The 17,285-nt window shown below is 41.6% G+C and overlaps 1 protein-coding gene across 4 annotated transcripts in view; it reads left to right on the top strand.

Annotated features, from left to right (window-relative positions):
- The window catches only part of IL1RAPL1 (interleukin 1 receptor accessory protein like 1), a 989,733-nt gene that overhangs the window by 493,356 nt on the left and 479,092 nt on the right, over window positions 1–17,285 (top strand). For all 4 annotated transcript variants that reach the window (XM_067466766.1, XM_067466768.1, XM_060770127.2 and 1 more), the window contains one exon: window positions 5,424–5,703. In XM_067466766.1, coding sequence (XP_067322867.1) covers window positions 5,424–5,703 — 280 coding nt within the window. The remainder of the gene's footprint in view (window positions 1–5,423; window positions 5,704–17,285) is intronic.

Genomic DNA, 17,285 nt, shown 5'->3' with positions numbered 1-17,285 from the left:
GACAGAGCCTTGCGGGACCCCACAGGTCAAAGGCCAGGGATCCGAGCAGGCGTCTCCCAGCTTCACCATCTGGGTTCGTCCCTCCAGGAAGGACCGAAGCCATGACAGAACCGTGCCCCCGAGACCCATCCCAGAGAGACGACCCAGAAGGATACCATGATTGATGGTATCGAAAGCCGCTGAGGTGTCCAAGAGAACCAACAGAGTCACACTCCCCCTGTCCAGTTCTCTACGGAGGTCATCCACCAAGGCGACCAAGGCTGTCTCGGTGCCGTGACCAGGCCTGAAACCAGACTGTGACTGATCTAGGTAGTTGATATTATCCAAAAAGCCCTGGAGCTGAGAGGCGACCACCCGCTCCAGCACCTTACCCAAGAAAGGGAGGTTGGAGAATGGCCTGTAATTGCTCAGCACCGTGGAGTCAAGGGAAGCCTTTTTAAGGAGTGGGCGAACCACAGCCTGTTTCAAATTAGATGGAAAAATCCCTTGCTCCAACGATGCATTAAGGATCAATACAAACCAATCAGCCAATCTCTCCTTGGCAGATTTGATGAGCCAAGATGGGCAAGGGTCTAGCGCCGAAGTGGTCGCCCTCACAGCCCCAAGGACCTCTTCTACGGTCTCAGGAAGAACAAGCCTAAAAGAATCCCACAAAATTGGACAAGCAGATACCTCCGTCACCTCCTCTGGCACTGCAGTGAAATTGGAGTCAAGCTCAAGGCGTATCTGAGCAACTTTGTCTGCAAAATGGTGGGCGAAATTGCAACACCGAGCTGCTGGGTCGTCAGAGGTCTCCTCCACCACAGGAGGGTGGAGGAGTTCTCGGACAACCCGAAACAGCTCCGATGATCTATTTGCTGCAGATGCTATACGGGTGGTCGTGAAAGATTCCCTGGCCACCCGTATAGCCACAGAGTATGCCTTAAGAGAGGCTTTAGCCCGTGCTTGGTCAGACACGTCCCGAGATTTCCTCCATTTGCGCTCTAGCCCCCTTCTCGTATGCTTCATGGCAGCCAGCTCCCCAGTGAACCAGGGGGATGGCTTGTCACGACGCAACATGATGGGGCGTTCGGGAGCGATCGTATCTATTGCCCTAGACATCTCCCTGTTGTAGAGATCCACCAAGGCATCAATAGAATCGCCAGGCTCCATGGCAGGAAGAACCCCAAGATTCCTCAGGAATCCGTCCGGATCCATTAGTCTCCTGGGGCGGACCATCTTAATCTGTCCTTCACCCCTGCGAAGGTTGGGGGTTGCAGAAAGTCTAAAACTGATCAGATAGTGATCAGACCATGACACCGGAAGGATGTTTTGTTCTTCCACTCTGATCATTCCACTGTCCGCCACAAAAACTAGGTCGAGTGTGTGTCCAGCCTGATGGGTGGGTCCAGATATAATTTGTGACAGCCCTATGGTCGTCATGGCGGCCATAAAGTCCTGAGCTGCGCCAGACAAGGAGGTCTCGGCATGGATGTTAAAGCCTCCCAGCACCACCAAGCGCTGGGAGGTCAGGGCTCTGCTAGCTCAGACAGGGAAACTGTTGGGTCGCGGGGTGGGCGGTACACCAATAGAAATCCCATGCTGTCACAGTTCCCCACCCTCAGGAGGACACACTCAAACCCAGGTGCTTGCGGAACAGCACATCTGACCACGGCGATGGATTGCCGAAAGACTACTGCAACCTCTCCTCCCCGCCCCCCCTGTCTGGCCTACTGATGCACTCCGAAGCCCGGTGGACACAGTTGAGTGAGATTTACTCCCCCCAGCTCATCCAACCACGTCTCAGTAATGCATGCCATATCTGCCCTCTCATCCAGAATCAAGTCCTGAATGGCAGCAGTCTTACCATTAACGGACCTAGCATTGATCAGCATGACCTTAAGGCCGGGGAGACTGCCATGGAGCCTACCACTTCCTACCTTCTCTAGGGTCGCAAGAACTCTGTTGCGCTTCTCCCTAGGATGTTGGTGACCCGCAAATCTCCTCCCCCACACGACCTGAATGGCACCCCCTTCTACCGAGCCCCCCTCCCCCCCTGTGGCTAGTCAACTCTCAGAGGAAGTAAGGCTGGAATGTAGTCTCCCTTGGGAGTCAGGTAAGGATGCTTCCAATGTTAAAGTGAATGAAGAATCAGTGAGGGAACTGAGTGGGCTGAACAGGGGAAGTGTTCTTGGGCGGGAAAGTGTGGCTGATTGTGTAGGGACAACTGGGACAGATGGGGTCACAAATTGGAACGAACCTGGAGGGGAGGCCCTAACCGGGGAGCTAACTGGATTTCTCACGGGGACCTGATGGAACAAGACGGGAGGGTACCCCTGTGTCAAAGAGGGGGCGTATATGAGGGTCCACAACCACCCTTCTGATGGTAATGCCCCATTTCTGTAGGCAAGATTGCATTACCATTAGCTCGCCAAGCCATAAGTTGTCTTCTGGTGTAATTAGAAGACGAGTGGAGCGGTCAGGTGACTGATAGTCCCTCCACAACCATGTTATGGCTTCCAGTCTTATTTCCTGTGATCTTTTTCCTAGGATTTGGGCCAAGGAATCACAAATAGGCCTCCTGGAGGTCCATCTGCCTCTATTTACCCTTAGGTCAGCAATGTCCCCCGCAAAATTGTCTGTTAGGAGGTGTTGGTCCTGGGCACAACCTGCAGTTGGCTGAAGAATAAGGTCCGATGTTATACTGTTAGTCGTCCTATGAGGGTCCATCACAGTCCGCTGCCACTCCAAGATGTTCTCATCCCTATGTATACCTGGCAACCCTCCCCTTCCCTCAGACTTCTCATCCTTCATTCCTCCTTCCACCCCAAGGTCCGAAGTGCCTTTCTCTCTATTTGGGTCCAAGTCCTTGACCAGATCTGCACACGAGAAATTGTCTGTCCCTGGGGGATCAGATTGCACTGAAATTCCTGAAAAAGAGGCAAAGCCTCTGAAAAGGTGGTCCATTTTCTCGTTCAAGATCTTAAATTGAACCAACACAAGGTTGAACGATTCCCTCAGGAGATCATAAAAGTGCAATAGATCGTTCCTCACATGAGACTCTGCTTCGGCCATTCCTATGTCTCAAAATATACCACTCACACCACTAATAACCAGCTACTCGTACCAACATTCACACCCATCCAACTTCCATCACAGTCGGTCACTCCTCCAGGCACTCCAGAACTTTTTATTGTTGCAATTCTACCCAGTAACGAGAGTTTCAGACTTTTCCATGAATTTAGGTCTTTTTTAATCTCTTTCCACATAGTTTCATAGTTATTTTTAGTAGCTGAGAATTTTTTGCTGTTATTTGTATTCCGAGATATTTAATTTTTGATGCGATTTGCATATTTGTCAGTTTCCCCAAGGTTTTTTGATTTGCCTTGGAAATGTTTTTCATCAAAATCTTTGTTTTCTTCTTGTTTATTTTGAAACTCGCCACACTGTCGAATTCTTCAATTTTCTGTGTCCATTTTCTATTTTTCCTATGTCCTTTTCCAATTTGTTTTTCCTTTCTTCTTATCTTTTTTTAAGATAGGTTTCTTTTATGCATAATCCTCTTGCCACTGCTTTTATAGTGTCCCATAACATTCCTGCTCCTTACTTATGACACACAAATTTTTATGTGCTTACACCTCATTGAAGTTACTGTTTTCCTGAAAGCACAGGCTTTAATCTTCCATGTTGACAAAAACTAGTAGAAACAAATTCATGATTTGAAAAATAAGCAATTTAACACATTTGGCCATTAATAGCTGGCAATCCGAGATCCAAAGTTATATAACCTATCCATTGCTGGAATGTTGTTTGAAGTACCTCACAACAAATACAATACTTTTCTTTGCTCCACCCATTTGAAGAGGAGGAATGAGGAGAACTGTGGTGATATTAATCCTCTTCATCTATACCTAACCGTTTCAGTAGAGTTTCTGCAAGAGGAGAAATTAAAAAGACGTGACCTAGCACTGGGCAAAAAGAACAAATGTTGTCAAATATGCAGAGGGTAGCAATGGCAGATTCCTAATTGCTCCTTTTCATTTGAAAATGGAAAGTGTGCACTCTTTAAGTTAGTTTGTAATTCTCTCACAGTATGATGTCACTTCACCTATATAAAAATAATATTAAAGTGAGTGTCTGTGGGAATGTGTGCTCCTGTCATTACCTGGAAGCATCCTAGAAAATACTGTTTTGAGTCTCCCTCCACCCACCCATAGTGCTTTGTAATAAGACAGCTAGTTCAGGTGCAGCCTTACATAGTTTGCCACCAAATATCTAGTGTTGATACGTGAATGATTTGCATAGGCATTTTTCACTTTTCTGTGCAATTAGACAATACATTAAGAACTTCTATTTATCTTATTTTAAAATCTAATTTAGGCCCTATAATGCACTTTCAGAATGTAGATGACCTACATTGAACTGAATTATATGGCAGTGTAGACTCCTATAATCCAATTCAATGAAGTTCAGTCTGTATTATAAGAGTCTACACTGATTCTTATAATGAAGTTCAAACTGCATTATAAGGCAGTGTAGATGAAGCCTTAGGCCCCATCTACACTGCCATATAAAATCCAGATTGTCTGCTTTAAACTGGATTATATTAGTCTACACTGCCATATAATCCTATTCAAAGTAGATAAAACAGATTTTTATGGCAATGTAAATGGGGCTTTTGACTGTCCCATTCCACCTAACTGATGCTTGCTGTGATATATTTCGATGAGTTGGAAATACTGGGTAATTCTGCCAGTGCTGAGATGAGGGATTTATATCAGTATCTTAATGGTAACCAATAATTATGGCATCCTCTGAGTTAGACTATATCCTTGTTGCACTTGTTTTGATTAAACATTGACATGAAAAATATATTTCAGAGAAGGAATAATCTCATACTTACCCCAGATTATATTCAAAAGGGTGGTGCAGTTTGCTAATTGTTTCACACTGAATAACATACACAGGTTGTGCATCTCTAAAAACTTGAAAATAGAAACGTCCACAAGGATAGGTGATATAGTGATACTTTTGCTTTCTGATGGCTCAAGAACTTTGTTTCATTCACTCGTTTATAAAATTACCTTCAGACTATGTATATATAAGGTGAATATGAAACATAAATGAAATGCATGTTTAAACATGGATCCCATCTCCAAGATAGCTCATATACTAAAATGCTTGGCATCAGAAACATATGCAAATACATGTTTTCCAAAATCTGTAAACATCTGAACTGTAAAATACTTCTGGTTCTAAGCATTTCAGACAATAAATACTCAACTTGTAGTACTAAAATAGAAAACAATTTATTATGTCCAGTCTTGCTTCCATATCCAATTAAACCAATTATCTTGAAAAAGCTTTTGTATGGTTGCATAAGACATACAGTTCAAGAGTATGCAAAATCCTAAATTATTTTTCTTCTTCTTTTGTTCTTTTAGCGGATGGATGTACCGACTGGTCAGTGGATTACAAGAAGTATCAAGTCTCAGTGGGAGAACCTGTTCGTATAAAATGTGCACTGTTTTATGGATATATAAGAGCAAATTACACCCTGGCACAAAGTGCTGGACTCAGTTTGATGTGGTACAAAAGCTCTGGACCTGGAGATTTTGAGGAACCTATAGCTTTTGATGGAACTAGAATGAGCAAAGAGGAAGATGCAATTTGGTTTCGTCCAACACTGGCACAGGACAGTGGACTTTATGCATGCGTCATAAGGTAAGTGACTTTGACCCCCCCCCCCAAAGAAAAACCCCAACAACAAATCACTAGAGAAGCTTTATAAAAATGAAGTTTCTTTGTTTTTTTGCAGCACCTCATGAATCTTATAATTGTATCATGTCTTCATTTTTACTTGAATTGGTTTGTGATGGGTGCCTTTGCCTTTTCAATGAATTTGTACTGATCTATCTTCTTATATTAAATAGAAAATAATTGTGTTTTCCAAATGTTGCCCAGTCAGTTTTGCTTGGCCTTCCTATTCTGTTCCTATTCTATGAAAAACCCACATCATGCATACATTTTGAATGAGTCTGCTTTGAATATATAATCTCTGAAATGCCATTTTGAGGAGACATATAAAGCCATATTTATGACTCTGCTGTCCCCTGAGGAAGGAAAGATATTTTATTGCCTACTGGGAGCATTAAGATTAGCAGATTTCATTTTTACCCTGCTACCTGCATTTTTCTGTTATTTCAGTTCTGCCATGATTGTCACATAAGTCATTAGAATATGTACAGAAATGATACCTGAAGGAAGGGAAGGTTTGGTGGGGGCCAACACAAAAAAAATCCCTTTAACTTGTATTATAAATATCATTTCATAGCAATCTTAACAGCTGCATAGTGCAACAGGATGATTAAACTCAGCATGTTTTAAATGACACACACACGCCTGCAAACACATTCTCCAGTGTAGCATATCTTTTATGCTGCTTATGAAATGCACATTCTACTGTTCCATATCCTTCTGCATCATTGAAATGATTCATCCTGAGATATTTTCCCTGCCTATGGAGAAAACATAGACCATCACAGATCCCACTTAGATTTTGAAAATTACCAGAGAATATAGAATTAAATTTAGAGAGAGGTTAAATGATGCACATAAAAATGTTGGAAAGGCCTTGCAGAGAAAATGCACAGTTTATTGCTAAATGGGTTGTAACATTTTGGTTATTGCTCTTTGCAGAAAGACTGTAAAAGGCTCTGATTGCTCTTCATTGACACATATCGGTAGATATGATCCAGCTACTTGCAAAGCACAGATCCCTTTATAAATTAAAGCCTTGAAAATATGACTGGGAGGAAACTATGTCTGTTAATAAAGTTGCCCAATTCGATAACCAGAAGAAAAAGATACAATAACAAAAGAGATAAACTGCCTATACGATATCTTTGTTCCCACCCCTGTAGGACTCAGTGCTAATTATTGAAAATATTGCGACAACTTTCATGTTTTGACTAGCTTACCATACTGGTACCTTGTCCACCCTCAATTATGTCCTCCATTCCCATACTGATAAGCATGTTTCCTTATCGTTGTTACCCACTTTCAAATATAAAACATACTCATGAACAGACTAAAGGTGAGGAATTTGGCAAAGCTCAAGTGCAGTTTGTTCTTGGTCGTACAGTGAAATTCATACATGGCATTGTATCTGTGATCTTAGTTTATTCTCTCTACTAATAATTTCTGCATTTGGGAAGTTGCAAATGGATATGATATGACCCTAGCATTCTTGTTCAATCTGCCTTTGACATTGGTTCAGGTGCTTTTGTAATACCTGCCAGTCTCTGCAGTTTGAGGGAGACTTAACATTTATAATTACAATATCTCAAACATAAGCAGAAGTCACACAACTTCCTTCTTTTTCTCTTATTTTCTCTTTTCCTCCTTCTCCTTCTTGAGCTTCCTTTTCATAACGCATGCCTACTTTATAGTCAAAATACAGCCAAAAAAGAAGCCCATCAAAAGTTCTCTTCTGTCAGGTCTTTACAATCTAAGTTTTAATACAAACCAAAAAACAACTGAGAGAGTGGTGGAAAGTAAGGGATGAGGTAGGAATACTAGGATGGATATTAGTCATGAAAGGCATAGTGATTTAGTTGGCCTGTGTGATCAATGAAAAAAAAATTCAATACTCATTACTAAATTAGGGGGTCACAAAGAATTGTTTCTAAGGTGTTTCTAAATTATTCTTAGGGGTCTGTATTGTAACTATAACAATATAACACATTCTTTCTTACTTTTCATTAAGTAATTGTGCAAAGGGGGGGGGGCAACCCGCTTTATTCTGCCGGGCAGGAAACACACAGTCAAACCACCCCCAACAAATGCTCACCCAGCCTTTGAAACAACAACAACAGGAATCCTACTAAATAAACTTTGGAGTTACTGTCTCTCAACTTGGCCTACCTCACAGAATTGATTCAACTTCCAACAATCCCTTTTTATCTTGAAATCCCTTTAGAGAACAAACACAGAAAAGAAGGAGGAGGCGGAGGAGGCACAAGGTGGTAAGCACAATTCTGGGAAATGAAGTTTGGGAACGTGAGGACCCATGTGTCCTTGCGTTCTCACCCTAAACCACATTTCCCAGGATGTGTGAAACCACATTTCCCAGGATTCTTCTTGCGTCCCACGTTAAAGCGCTTGGGTCCCACGTTAAAGCGCTTTTCACTCTCCGAGTTGGAGAAGTTACTTCTAAAACACAGATGCTGCATTGCCTCCAGCTCAGCAGCACCAGATAATTGAATAGGTCCTGTTCTAATCTACATTTTCCAGAATTCTGCTCACTTCCCATGTTAAAACCTCAATGTGAGTGTGGTCTCTGCCTCTCTCTCTGGGCCAGCCATGTGCTTCTTCCTTGCCCAGACATCCAGCTAGGCATCCCTCCATCTCTCACTGCCCCCCTTGGGAAAAAAGCAGATTTTCTTTCTCCACTCCGGTCTCACCATCCTTCTCGGGGCTTTTGGGGGGAACCAAACCCAGCCATTTTGGGGGAAAAGTGATAGAGACCTGGAGCCATTTACATGAATTACATAACTCATCCAAAAGTCATAGGTCAGTGTTTTGAAACTTAAGATTTTTGCATGGCTGCCCCTCCTGTTTCTTAATAATGCTTCATATGTATAAATCTAATGAATTAGATCCGAAAAATGAATTACAAATGAAGTTTTGCACAGTCCTATTATTTAGACAAGGTAAAGACAGAGGTGCCCAATATATGACTACTGATACTGTATGTTTTGTATTGTTTGTGATATTAGACACTCATCTGATGAAATTATGAGATTACAACCTGCATCTTGGCATTATGCCTTAAAATGAACAGTGACATGGGAAACTCATAACATTGAGGCTGTTCCCATGTGTTTTTGCCAAACCTTTAACCACCCACTTCTGTCTGCTATGCAGCATACTTAAGAGTTCTGTTCATGAAGCAGATAAAAGCAAATGAAAAGATAGAAAAAAGGAATCAGGAGGGGAAACATCTAAATTGTGAAATATAAAGTTATAGTGTTTTAGCATTAACTTGCATTCTCTCACTACGGTCTGAGTCCCTTTGTGGAGGTTGAGAAGATCGGGATATAAACGTTTTAAATAAATAAATAAATAAAATACTGGTATCATGTCGTGAGTTACAGAGATATAAATTCCTTTCATCCTGTGTTATGCACCCAGTCTTTATTTTAAAAGCAGACAACAGATCTAAGATTAGCAATAGGGAAGGGGAACTGTCTTTCAGAAAAAAAGCACTTGTCAACTATCCAAGAAACAAGACAAAGAGATGAAAGGTGTGTGTAGGAAGAAGGAAAGTGGGATGTGGTTGTACAGGAGTGCACACATGTACTTCTCAGGGGCAAGGGCAGGTGAACAAGGTCTTACTGCCTCATCTCACCAACTCTTCATTCTTTTTTTTATGTCACTCACATTCCCTTTGTTCAATATTAGCTTTTTCGATGCCAAATGCAATACTATTTATTTATGCATTTATTTGTTGCCTTTGTTACTTTTCTTGGTGATGTTTTTGATTACTTTATACTTGAATGTAATCAATGACAGTAATTTTGGGGATAAGGGTTGATTTTCCTTTTTTGTTGATCTAGTCTTAATTGAACTGTTCAACAATGAAATGTTAATGCTGATTATGGTTCGAATTCAATGAGTTTATCTATTAAGTTATGATAAACATTAGTACCAACATTGTTGGCATCCTGCAAAATTGTGTATAATATCCAGTAAAATTGTTTGAATTTTACAGGATTTAGAGAGCATCCTCAGATACTTTTAAGTTGATAGGTGGTTCCATGGTCCTGCAGTTCAGAGTACTGAGAGAGGTTTCAGGGCTTTATGGGGCAAGAGAAATGGTGGGCCTCAGTGCAGTAGCAAGATGGCTGCCACAAATCTTCAGAAAGGCCTCATAAAATAGTGCCTGAGCACATTGTCTGGGTGTATTTGCATAATAATGACCAAATGTCCACCAACTAACCCTCTTGCAGCAGATAGCAAAGCTGCCTGAACATCTGATGAACAGAAAGGCCTAGCAGGCCAAGGGCTCGTTGCAGCCAATTTGTATCCCCAAAGACCTGAAGCTCAGTCTTAGCTGGACCCCAGATATCCAAGGTTCTAAAGGCCCTGGAAAGACATGAAAGGGAGTCCCAGTCAGCTGCATCAGCCCACCAAAGGAAAATTAAAAAGAATCCCTCTCAGACTCAAAGAAATAACAGTAAAATAGGGAGGGAGTGGGATGGGGAGCTTCTAAGGAAATGCAAATCAGCAAGTAAACAAAAAAAAAACATCAGCAAGGAGTAAGATAAATGTTTCAATCTTTCCAGTAATCAAACCTGAGGAAAGTGTCGATGCTGCTGTCTTTTCCCTCCTCCAAGGAATGTCAAAGAGGGGGATGAGAGTGCATGGTTGACTTAAATAACAACCCCCTCACCCCATAGTTAGAGTAAAATGCTTTATAACCATTCCTGGATGCCAGCAAATTGATTTACCCCACTGTCACTGCTTTACGGTGAGGTAAATATACTTGTAACCAATTTTCCTATCCATTTAGAGTTTTGGGGTACTAGCTCTGGCTAATTAGAAACCACAGCTATAAACCTGAGAAATGGCATATATCTGCAATTTCACTCCTTTGAATGGACTCATCCAAATGTTTATATGAGCTTGTTTCCTGTTTAGAATGGGTAGGCAAAAAAAAAAAAGTTGGGTGAGGGGTGGAAAAAGATTCCTGCCTGGTTTGATGTGACCAGCAAGCGTACACTGTGTAAGAGGTGAGAGAATAGTTCAAAGCCAAGACAGAGTGAAGGAGATCTCAGAAATTTTAAAAAGCTCCAAATCTAGAGAATCAACAGTCTTTAGCTTCTAAAAAAATCCTACCTAATGATAAAGTTGTTCTGTTGCATGGTTTTCCAGGGCAAAGTAGGGCCTTGTTCAGTATTTTGAAGTGCTATGTATGTATCAGGCTAGCCATACTAATGGCCATAATGACTTTCACTTTCATTCATACCAGTGCAGTGTTTTATATGTAACTAGCGGTCCCCTACCATGCGTTGCTGTGGCCCAGTCTGGCAATCTGGGAAATAAAGTAATGAGAAAGTGTTAGTTTCTAATATATGTAATGTCTTTATGCTTGTGGGTAAACAGTATTTCTTGCTGTTTCTTTGCCAGTGTTGATGTGGAGATTGTTTGGTTTGCCTACTTTGGAATATGCAACATATAATTGTCCTTTTTTAGGGGTCCCTTTCAAATCTTTGAAACTGCATCTCTCATATACATATATGTGTGTGTGCGAATGACAGGATGGCCCTTTGTCAGGAGGACTTTGATTATGTTTTCTTGCGCTGGTGAAGGAAGTTGGACTGGATGACCTTAGGACAGCATTTCTCAACCTGGAGTTTGGGACCCCTTGAGGGGGTTGCGAGGGGGTGTCAGAAGGGTCACCAAAGACTACCAGAAAACACTGTATTTTCTGTTGGTCATGAGGATTCTGTGTGAGAAGTTTGCCCCAATTCTGTCGTTGGTGGGGTTCAGAATGCTCCTTGATTGTAGGTGAACTATAAATCCCAGTAACTACAACTCCCAAATGTCAAGGTCTATTTTCCCCAAACTCCATCTGTTTTGGGTTGCTGTAGGTTTTTTCAGGCTATATGGCCATGTTCTAGAGGCATTTCTCCTGGCGTTTCACCTGCATCTATGGCAAGCATCCTCAGAGGTAGTGAGCTCTGTTGGAACTAGGCAAAAGGGTTTATATATCTGTGGAATGACCAGGGTGAGACAAAGGACTCTTGTCTTGTTTGAAAAACAAACCCTGGAAACAGCCACAAAAAGCCCACTCTATGGTTCAGATATGTGGATGACACCTTCACCATTTGGAGCCATGGAGAAGAAGAACTCAACAGGTTCCTGGACCATCTCAACAGCATCCACCCAAACACCTAATTCACCATGGAAAAATAAAAATGAAGGAAGACTGCCTTTTCTAGATGTCCTAGTCATCCGTAAACCAGATCAACAATTGGGTCACACCGTTTACAGAAAACCCACACACACAGATAGATATCTACATAAAAACTCCAACAATCACCCAAGTCAAAAAAAGAAGCACAATTAAAACCTTGGCAGACCGTGCAAAAAGAATCTGTGAACCCCACCTCCTCCAAGATGAACTGAACCATCTAAACTGGGCTCTACAGGCCAATGGATACTCCACCTCAGACATCAGAATAGCTGCAAGACCAAGAACAAGCCATGAGAGTAAAGACAAAGATCCACCCAGAGGAAAAGTGTTCTTGCCATACATCAAGGGAACCACTGACCGCATAGGGAAGCTGATGAGGAAACACAAACTATCTACAGACCCACCAAAAAAAATCCAACAAATGCTTCATTCAGCAAAGAACAAGAGGGATCCTCTCACTTCTGCAGGAGTCTACCGTGTACCATGTAGCTGTGGACAAGTCTACATAGGGACCACCAAACGCAGCACCCAAACACGAATCAAGGAACATGAAAGGCACTGCAGACAACTTCAACCAGAGAAGTCAGCCATAGCAGAGCACCTGATGAACTAACCTGGACATAGCATATTATTCGAGAACACAGAAATTCTGGATTACTCCAACAACCACCATGTCAGACTACACAAAGAAGCCATTGAAATCCACAGGCATGTGGACAATTTCAACAGAAAGGAGGAAACCATGAAAATGAACAAAATCTGGCTACCAGTATTAAAAAATCTCTAAAATTAGAACAGCACAACAACAGACAGGAAACAAACAAGGACATCTAATCACCTCTCAACAAAAGATTGCTCCAGGCACTGCCAGGCAATCAAATGCTAATCAAGGTGGTCAGTTGAAACATGCACACCTAGCTCGAGCAGACAAGAGTCCTTTGTCTCACCCTGGTCATTCCACAGATATATAAACTCTTTTGCCTAGTTCCAACAGACCTCAGTACCTCTGGGGATGCTTGCCATAGATGCAGGTGAAACGTCAGGAGAAATGCCTCTAGAAGATTGCCATATAGTCCGAAAAAACCTACAACAACCCAGTGATTCCGGCCATGAAAGCCTTCGACAATACATTGTCCATCTGTTTTCATATTTGGGCATATTGAGTATTCGTGCCAAGTTTGGTCCAGATCCATCATTGTTTGAGTCCACAGTGCTCTCTAGGTGTAGGTGAACTACAACTCCAAAACCCAAGGTCAATGCCCACCAAACCCTTCTAGAGTTTTCTGTTGGTCAGGGGAGTTGTGGCAAAGGAGAGACTATTTCCTCATTACAAACCTCTTTGCTGCCTTATACTGATTCAGTTTCTTCTTTTATATTGGCTGGGACTTTCTGTGTGATGTTAAACCTTTGTGCTTTATGTCACAGCAGGCCCGTAGCCAGGATTTTGTTTGGGGGGGGGGCTGAGTTTGATTCGGGGGGGGGGGGGGCTGAGTCTGAGTGAAAGAGGGTCTACCCTAGCAAACCTTTTGTATCATTACCCCAATACTCCCATGCATATGGGAAATATTGAGCATGGTGATCAGACCATGATATGAATAAACATAACAGTTTAAATAATGTACCAGTAAGGCCTTCTCGCGGACCACCATGAAAATTTTGGAAAATTTCCCCAAGACTCCCCCCCCCCCCCCCCCCGGCTACATGCCTGTGTCACAGGCAATGAAACACTCTTGTATATAACAAAATAACATGGTTTATTTATAACTTCTAGCTCCAACGCTTGTGGTTACATTTGTGTTTTGTTGCAACCTTGAGGCTTACAGTCAGTATCATTTACTTGGTTTACTTTTCTGAATAAACTTTCAATGTTTCACATTCACAAACATGTTACTTGCTTTACACACTCTTGACTGAATTATATTCTGACTCAGGCAACACTAACCTTCTTTATGTTCCTTAAAACTTGAGCTCTATTTAACTAACTGCTTCTCTATATCAGAAGTCTTTAACGCATCTTCATAACTTCTTATTTCTAACAGGCACTCAAAAACCAACTCTCCTCTTCACACGCAGAATTTGAAAACTGTCATTTTCAAATTCTCTCACTCTAACTACCTCTTTCAGAACCTTGGCTCCGCTCCTTTGGAATGTTCAGCTCTCTCTCTCCAAGTGTCATTTTGGGCCTAGCATCCTTTTCAAATCCTGGGCCTACGCTAATCTGCATATGGCCAATCGGCTTCACATATGCAAATGAATCCTATATCTGCTGTTGCTACCCTGTCTGTACCCATTCTTCCCTATCTGCCATATGTAAACTTAGAGCTATACACCAAAACTTTAACATCGAGTAGCAATTTCACTACAGGAGTGTGCCAAGTTTGGTTCAATTCCATTGTTGGTGGAGTTCAGAATGCTCTTTGATTATAGTTGAACTATAAATCCCAGCAACTACAACTCCCAAATGACAAAATCATATTTTTAAAGTGATGGTCACTCCTTGTGTAGTGAGACATTTTGTTGCCAAATTTGGTGTGATTTCGTTCATTGGTTCTTTTGTTTTTAAGGTACTCATTTAAGGTACATCTATATATATATAAATGCACAGAGCATTTATATATATATAGATGTAACCATTATGCAGTATAATATGACTTGTTTTTGTATTAATTGCAATGTTAATATATGGACATTTGCTGACAATCCATTGCAGTACCTTTATACCATCAGTTCAGATGTCTGAAGTGTTAAAATGTTTTTTTTATATGTGACACCACATTTTCTGTACGTCATGCTGTTTTAATGCTGTTTTTAAAAGACCTGTTTGAGCAATAGTTGGCTGCCTACAGAATAGAGATAGAATGTTAAAAAAAACATTGAAAATGCTTGCTAAACACATTTTAGATAATCCAGAAATCCCAACTAGAAGATTATTGAACTGTTATGAATCCCACAGTTCTTTTTTGAACAGCAGTAGAAGGAACAAATGCCTTGATGCAACTATAATAATTGTACTCTGTGATGACATAGTCCTGTATGATCCCCTTATTCATTTGTCCCATATCCTTTATTACACTTACCCATGCACCAAAATATATCTCCTCTCAGAAGTGTTTGTGGGCCTCTCTAATAAACTCATCAAATGGGTTGAATTTAGCATCGTGGGATGCTTTCACCCTATCTAGAGGTTGAAGCCCAACACCAGACTTCACACAACATTGTGTGAGTTCTGGCAGAGGCTTTGCCCCCAATTGGGATTAAAGCATTGCTGGATGCTTTCCCACCAACACAAGAGACTTCCTGTGTTGTATTGGCTCCAATGAAGCCAGCATGGGCCTAAGCAGGATGGCAACGCTGTCCTTATGTGATAAAGGAAAGTGTCGTGGAGAAGGAGCTGTGTGCAGGGTGACAGATTCACCCTGCTGCTCCCTCATTCCTCCCAGATGCCAGGTGAAGCAGGACCCTACTACCTGTCCTTTATGATGAGGCTGTAAGTCCTCCAGTGCTTATTTATTTATTTATTTATTTATTTACTATATTTCTATCCTTCTCTATCTCACCCCGAGGGAGACTCAGAGCAGCTTACAGTTTGGCAAAATTCAATGCCACATTATACACAAGAAAAAAGCAATACATAACATAATTAACTAAAACTCAATAAACATATAAATATGACTTAAAACAATTAAACATGTTAAAACATCATAAAAAATTGAAAATTGCACCAATCCCATAATCATAATTCAGATGCTTCATTTATATCTGTACTGTGATTAAATGTTACACTACAATTATGTCAACTCGCCGAACGCCTGCACACACAGCCAGGTTTTAACTTTTTTTACTAAATACCAGGAAGGAGGAGGTTGCTCTGATCTCATTGGAGAGGTAGTTCCACAGCTGAGGGGCCACCACTGAGAAGGCTCTGTCTCTCATCCCCACCAATCATACCTACAAAGGCAGTGGAACTGAGAACAGAACCTCCCTGGCATATCTTAATGCTCAAACCGGTTCATAAAGTGAGATACGTTCAGACAGGTAAGCTGAGCTGGGCTGGAATCATTTAGGGTTTTATAGGCAAAAGCCAGCACTTTGAATTATGTTCGGTAGCAGACTGGCAGCCAGTGGAGCTGACGTAACGGGGGGCTGTATGCTCCTTGCACGTGTCTTTGATGAGCAACCTGGATGACACCCATTAGACTATTTGAAGCTTCCAAACAGTCTTCAAAGGCAATCCCATGTAGAGCATATTGCAGTCGTCTATTCGAGATGTGACAAGAGCATGGACCACTGTGGCCAAATCTGGCTTCTCGAGGTATATATGCAGCTGGTGCAGATGTTTTAATTTTGCAACAACTCCCCTAGCCACCACTGAGACCTAGGGTTCTAGGCTCAGCAAGGAATCTAGGAGAACTCCCAAGCTGCGAACCTGTGACTTCATGGGGAGTGTAAGCCCGTCCAACACAAGCTATAATCCTATGCCCTGTGCAGTGTTTTGACCAAACAGGAGTGCTTCTAAAATGCAAAACTTGAAACTGGTAAATGTGTGCCCTTTTTCCAGAAAATGAGAAGATAAAGTGCTGTCATTGTGTTTGTTTCTCATGCGGGAACAATGTTCCAAGATCTTGATCTTGACAGGTCTAGTTGTCATTCCAGTGTATAAGAGGTCGCATGGGCATTGGATGACATACATCACTTTGTCTGTTACGCATGTGGTAAAGCTGTTTAAAGGTATTGTGATCCTCATAATTGGGTGTGTAAACTGTTTAGTCTTCAAGGTTTGGAGCAGCATTCACAATGTCCACAGTAAGGGTGTCCTCTGAGATTTGGTTGGCTATTAGTGATAGGCATGGTGAGATCTGATCTAATCAACATATATTTTAAGTTTCTGTTGCATTTGTATGCTACAATAGGTGTATTTTGGCAGCCTGGAATGTTCTTGATCATATGCCAGTGTTCTTTGATTATTTTATAGATGTCTGAGGAGAGTTGTGTAAGTGTAAGGGGCCAAATTATCTTTTTGGGAGGTTTTTAGTTGAGTCTTTTAGGAGGTGAGCCCTATCTATATGTTTGACTTTTTGAATGGCTATATCCAAAATTTTAGAGAGATATCCTCTATCTTTGAATTGTCTCTTAAAGGTACATATTTCTAATTCCAAATCCTTCCGGGAGCTGGTATTGCATTTTAATCTCATGAGTTGTGAATAAGGAAGATTTGTTTTCAATATGTGATGATGAAAACTAGTATGGTACATAATGGAATTCTTATCCATGGGTTTTCTGCAATTCCTTACCCTCAGTTTGTCTTGTGTCTTGTACACTGTGA

Source organism: Anolis sagrei, chromosome 3 (genome assembly GCF_037176765.1).
Source record: "Anolis sagrei isolate rAnoSag1 chromosome 3, rAnoSag1.mat, whole genome shotgun sequence".
Lineage (NCBI taxonomy): Eukaryota > Metazoa > Chordata > Lepidosauria > Squamata > Dactyloidae > Anolis > Anolis sagrei.
The sequence above is the reverse complement of the archived record's forward strand: the minus strand, read 5'-3'. Positions and strand labels throughout refer to the sequence as shown.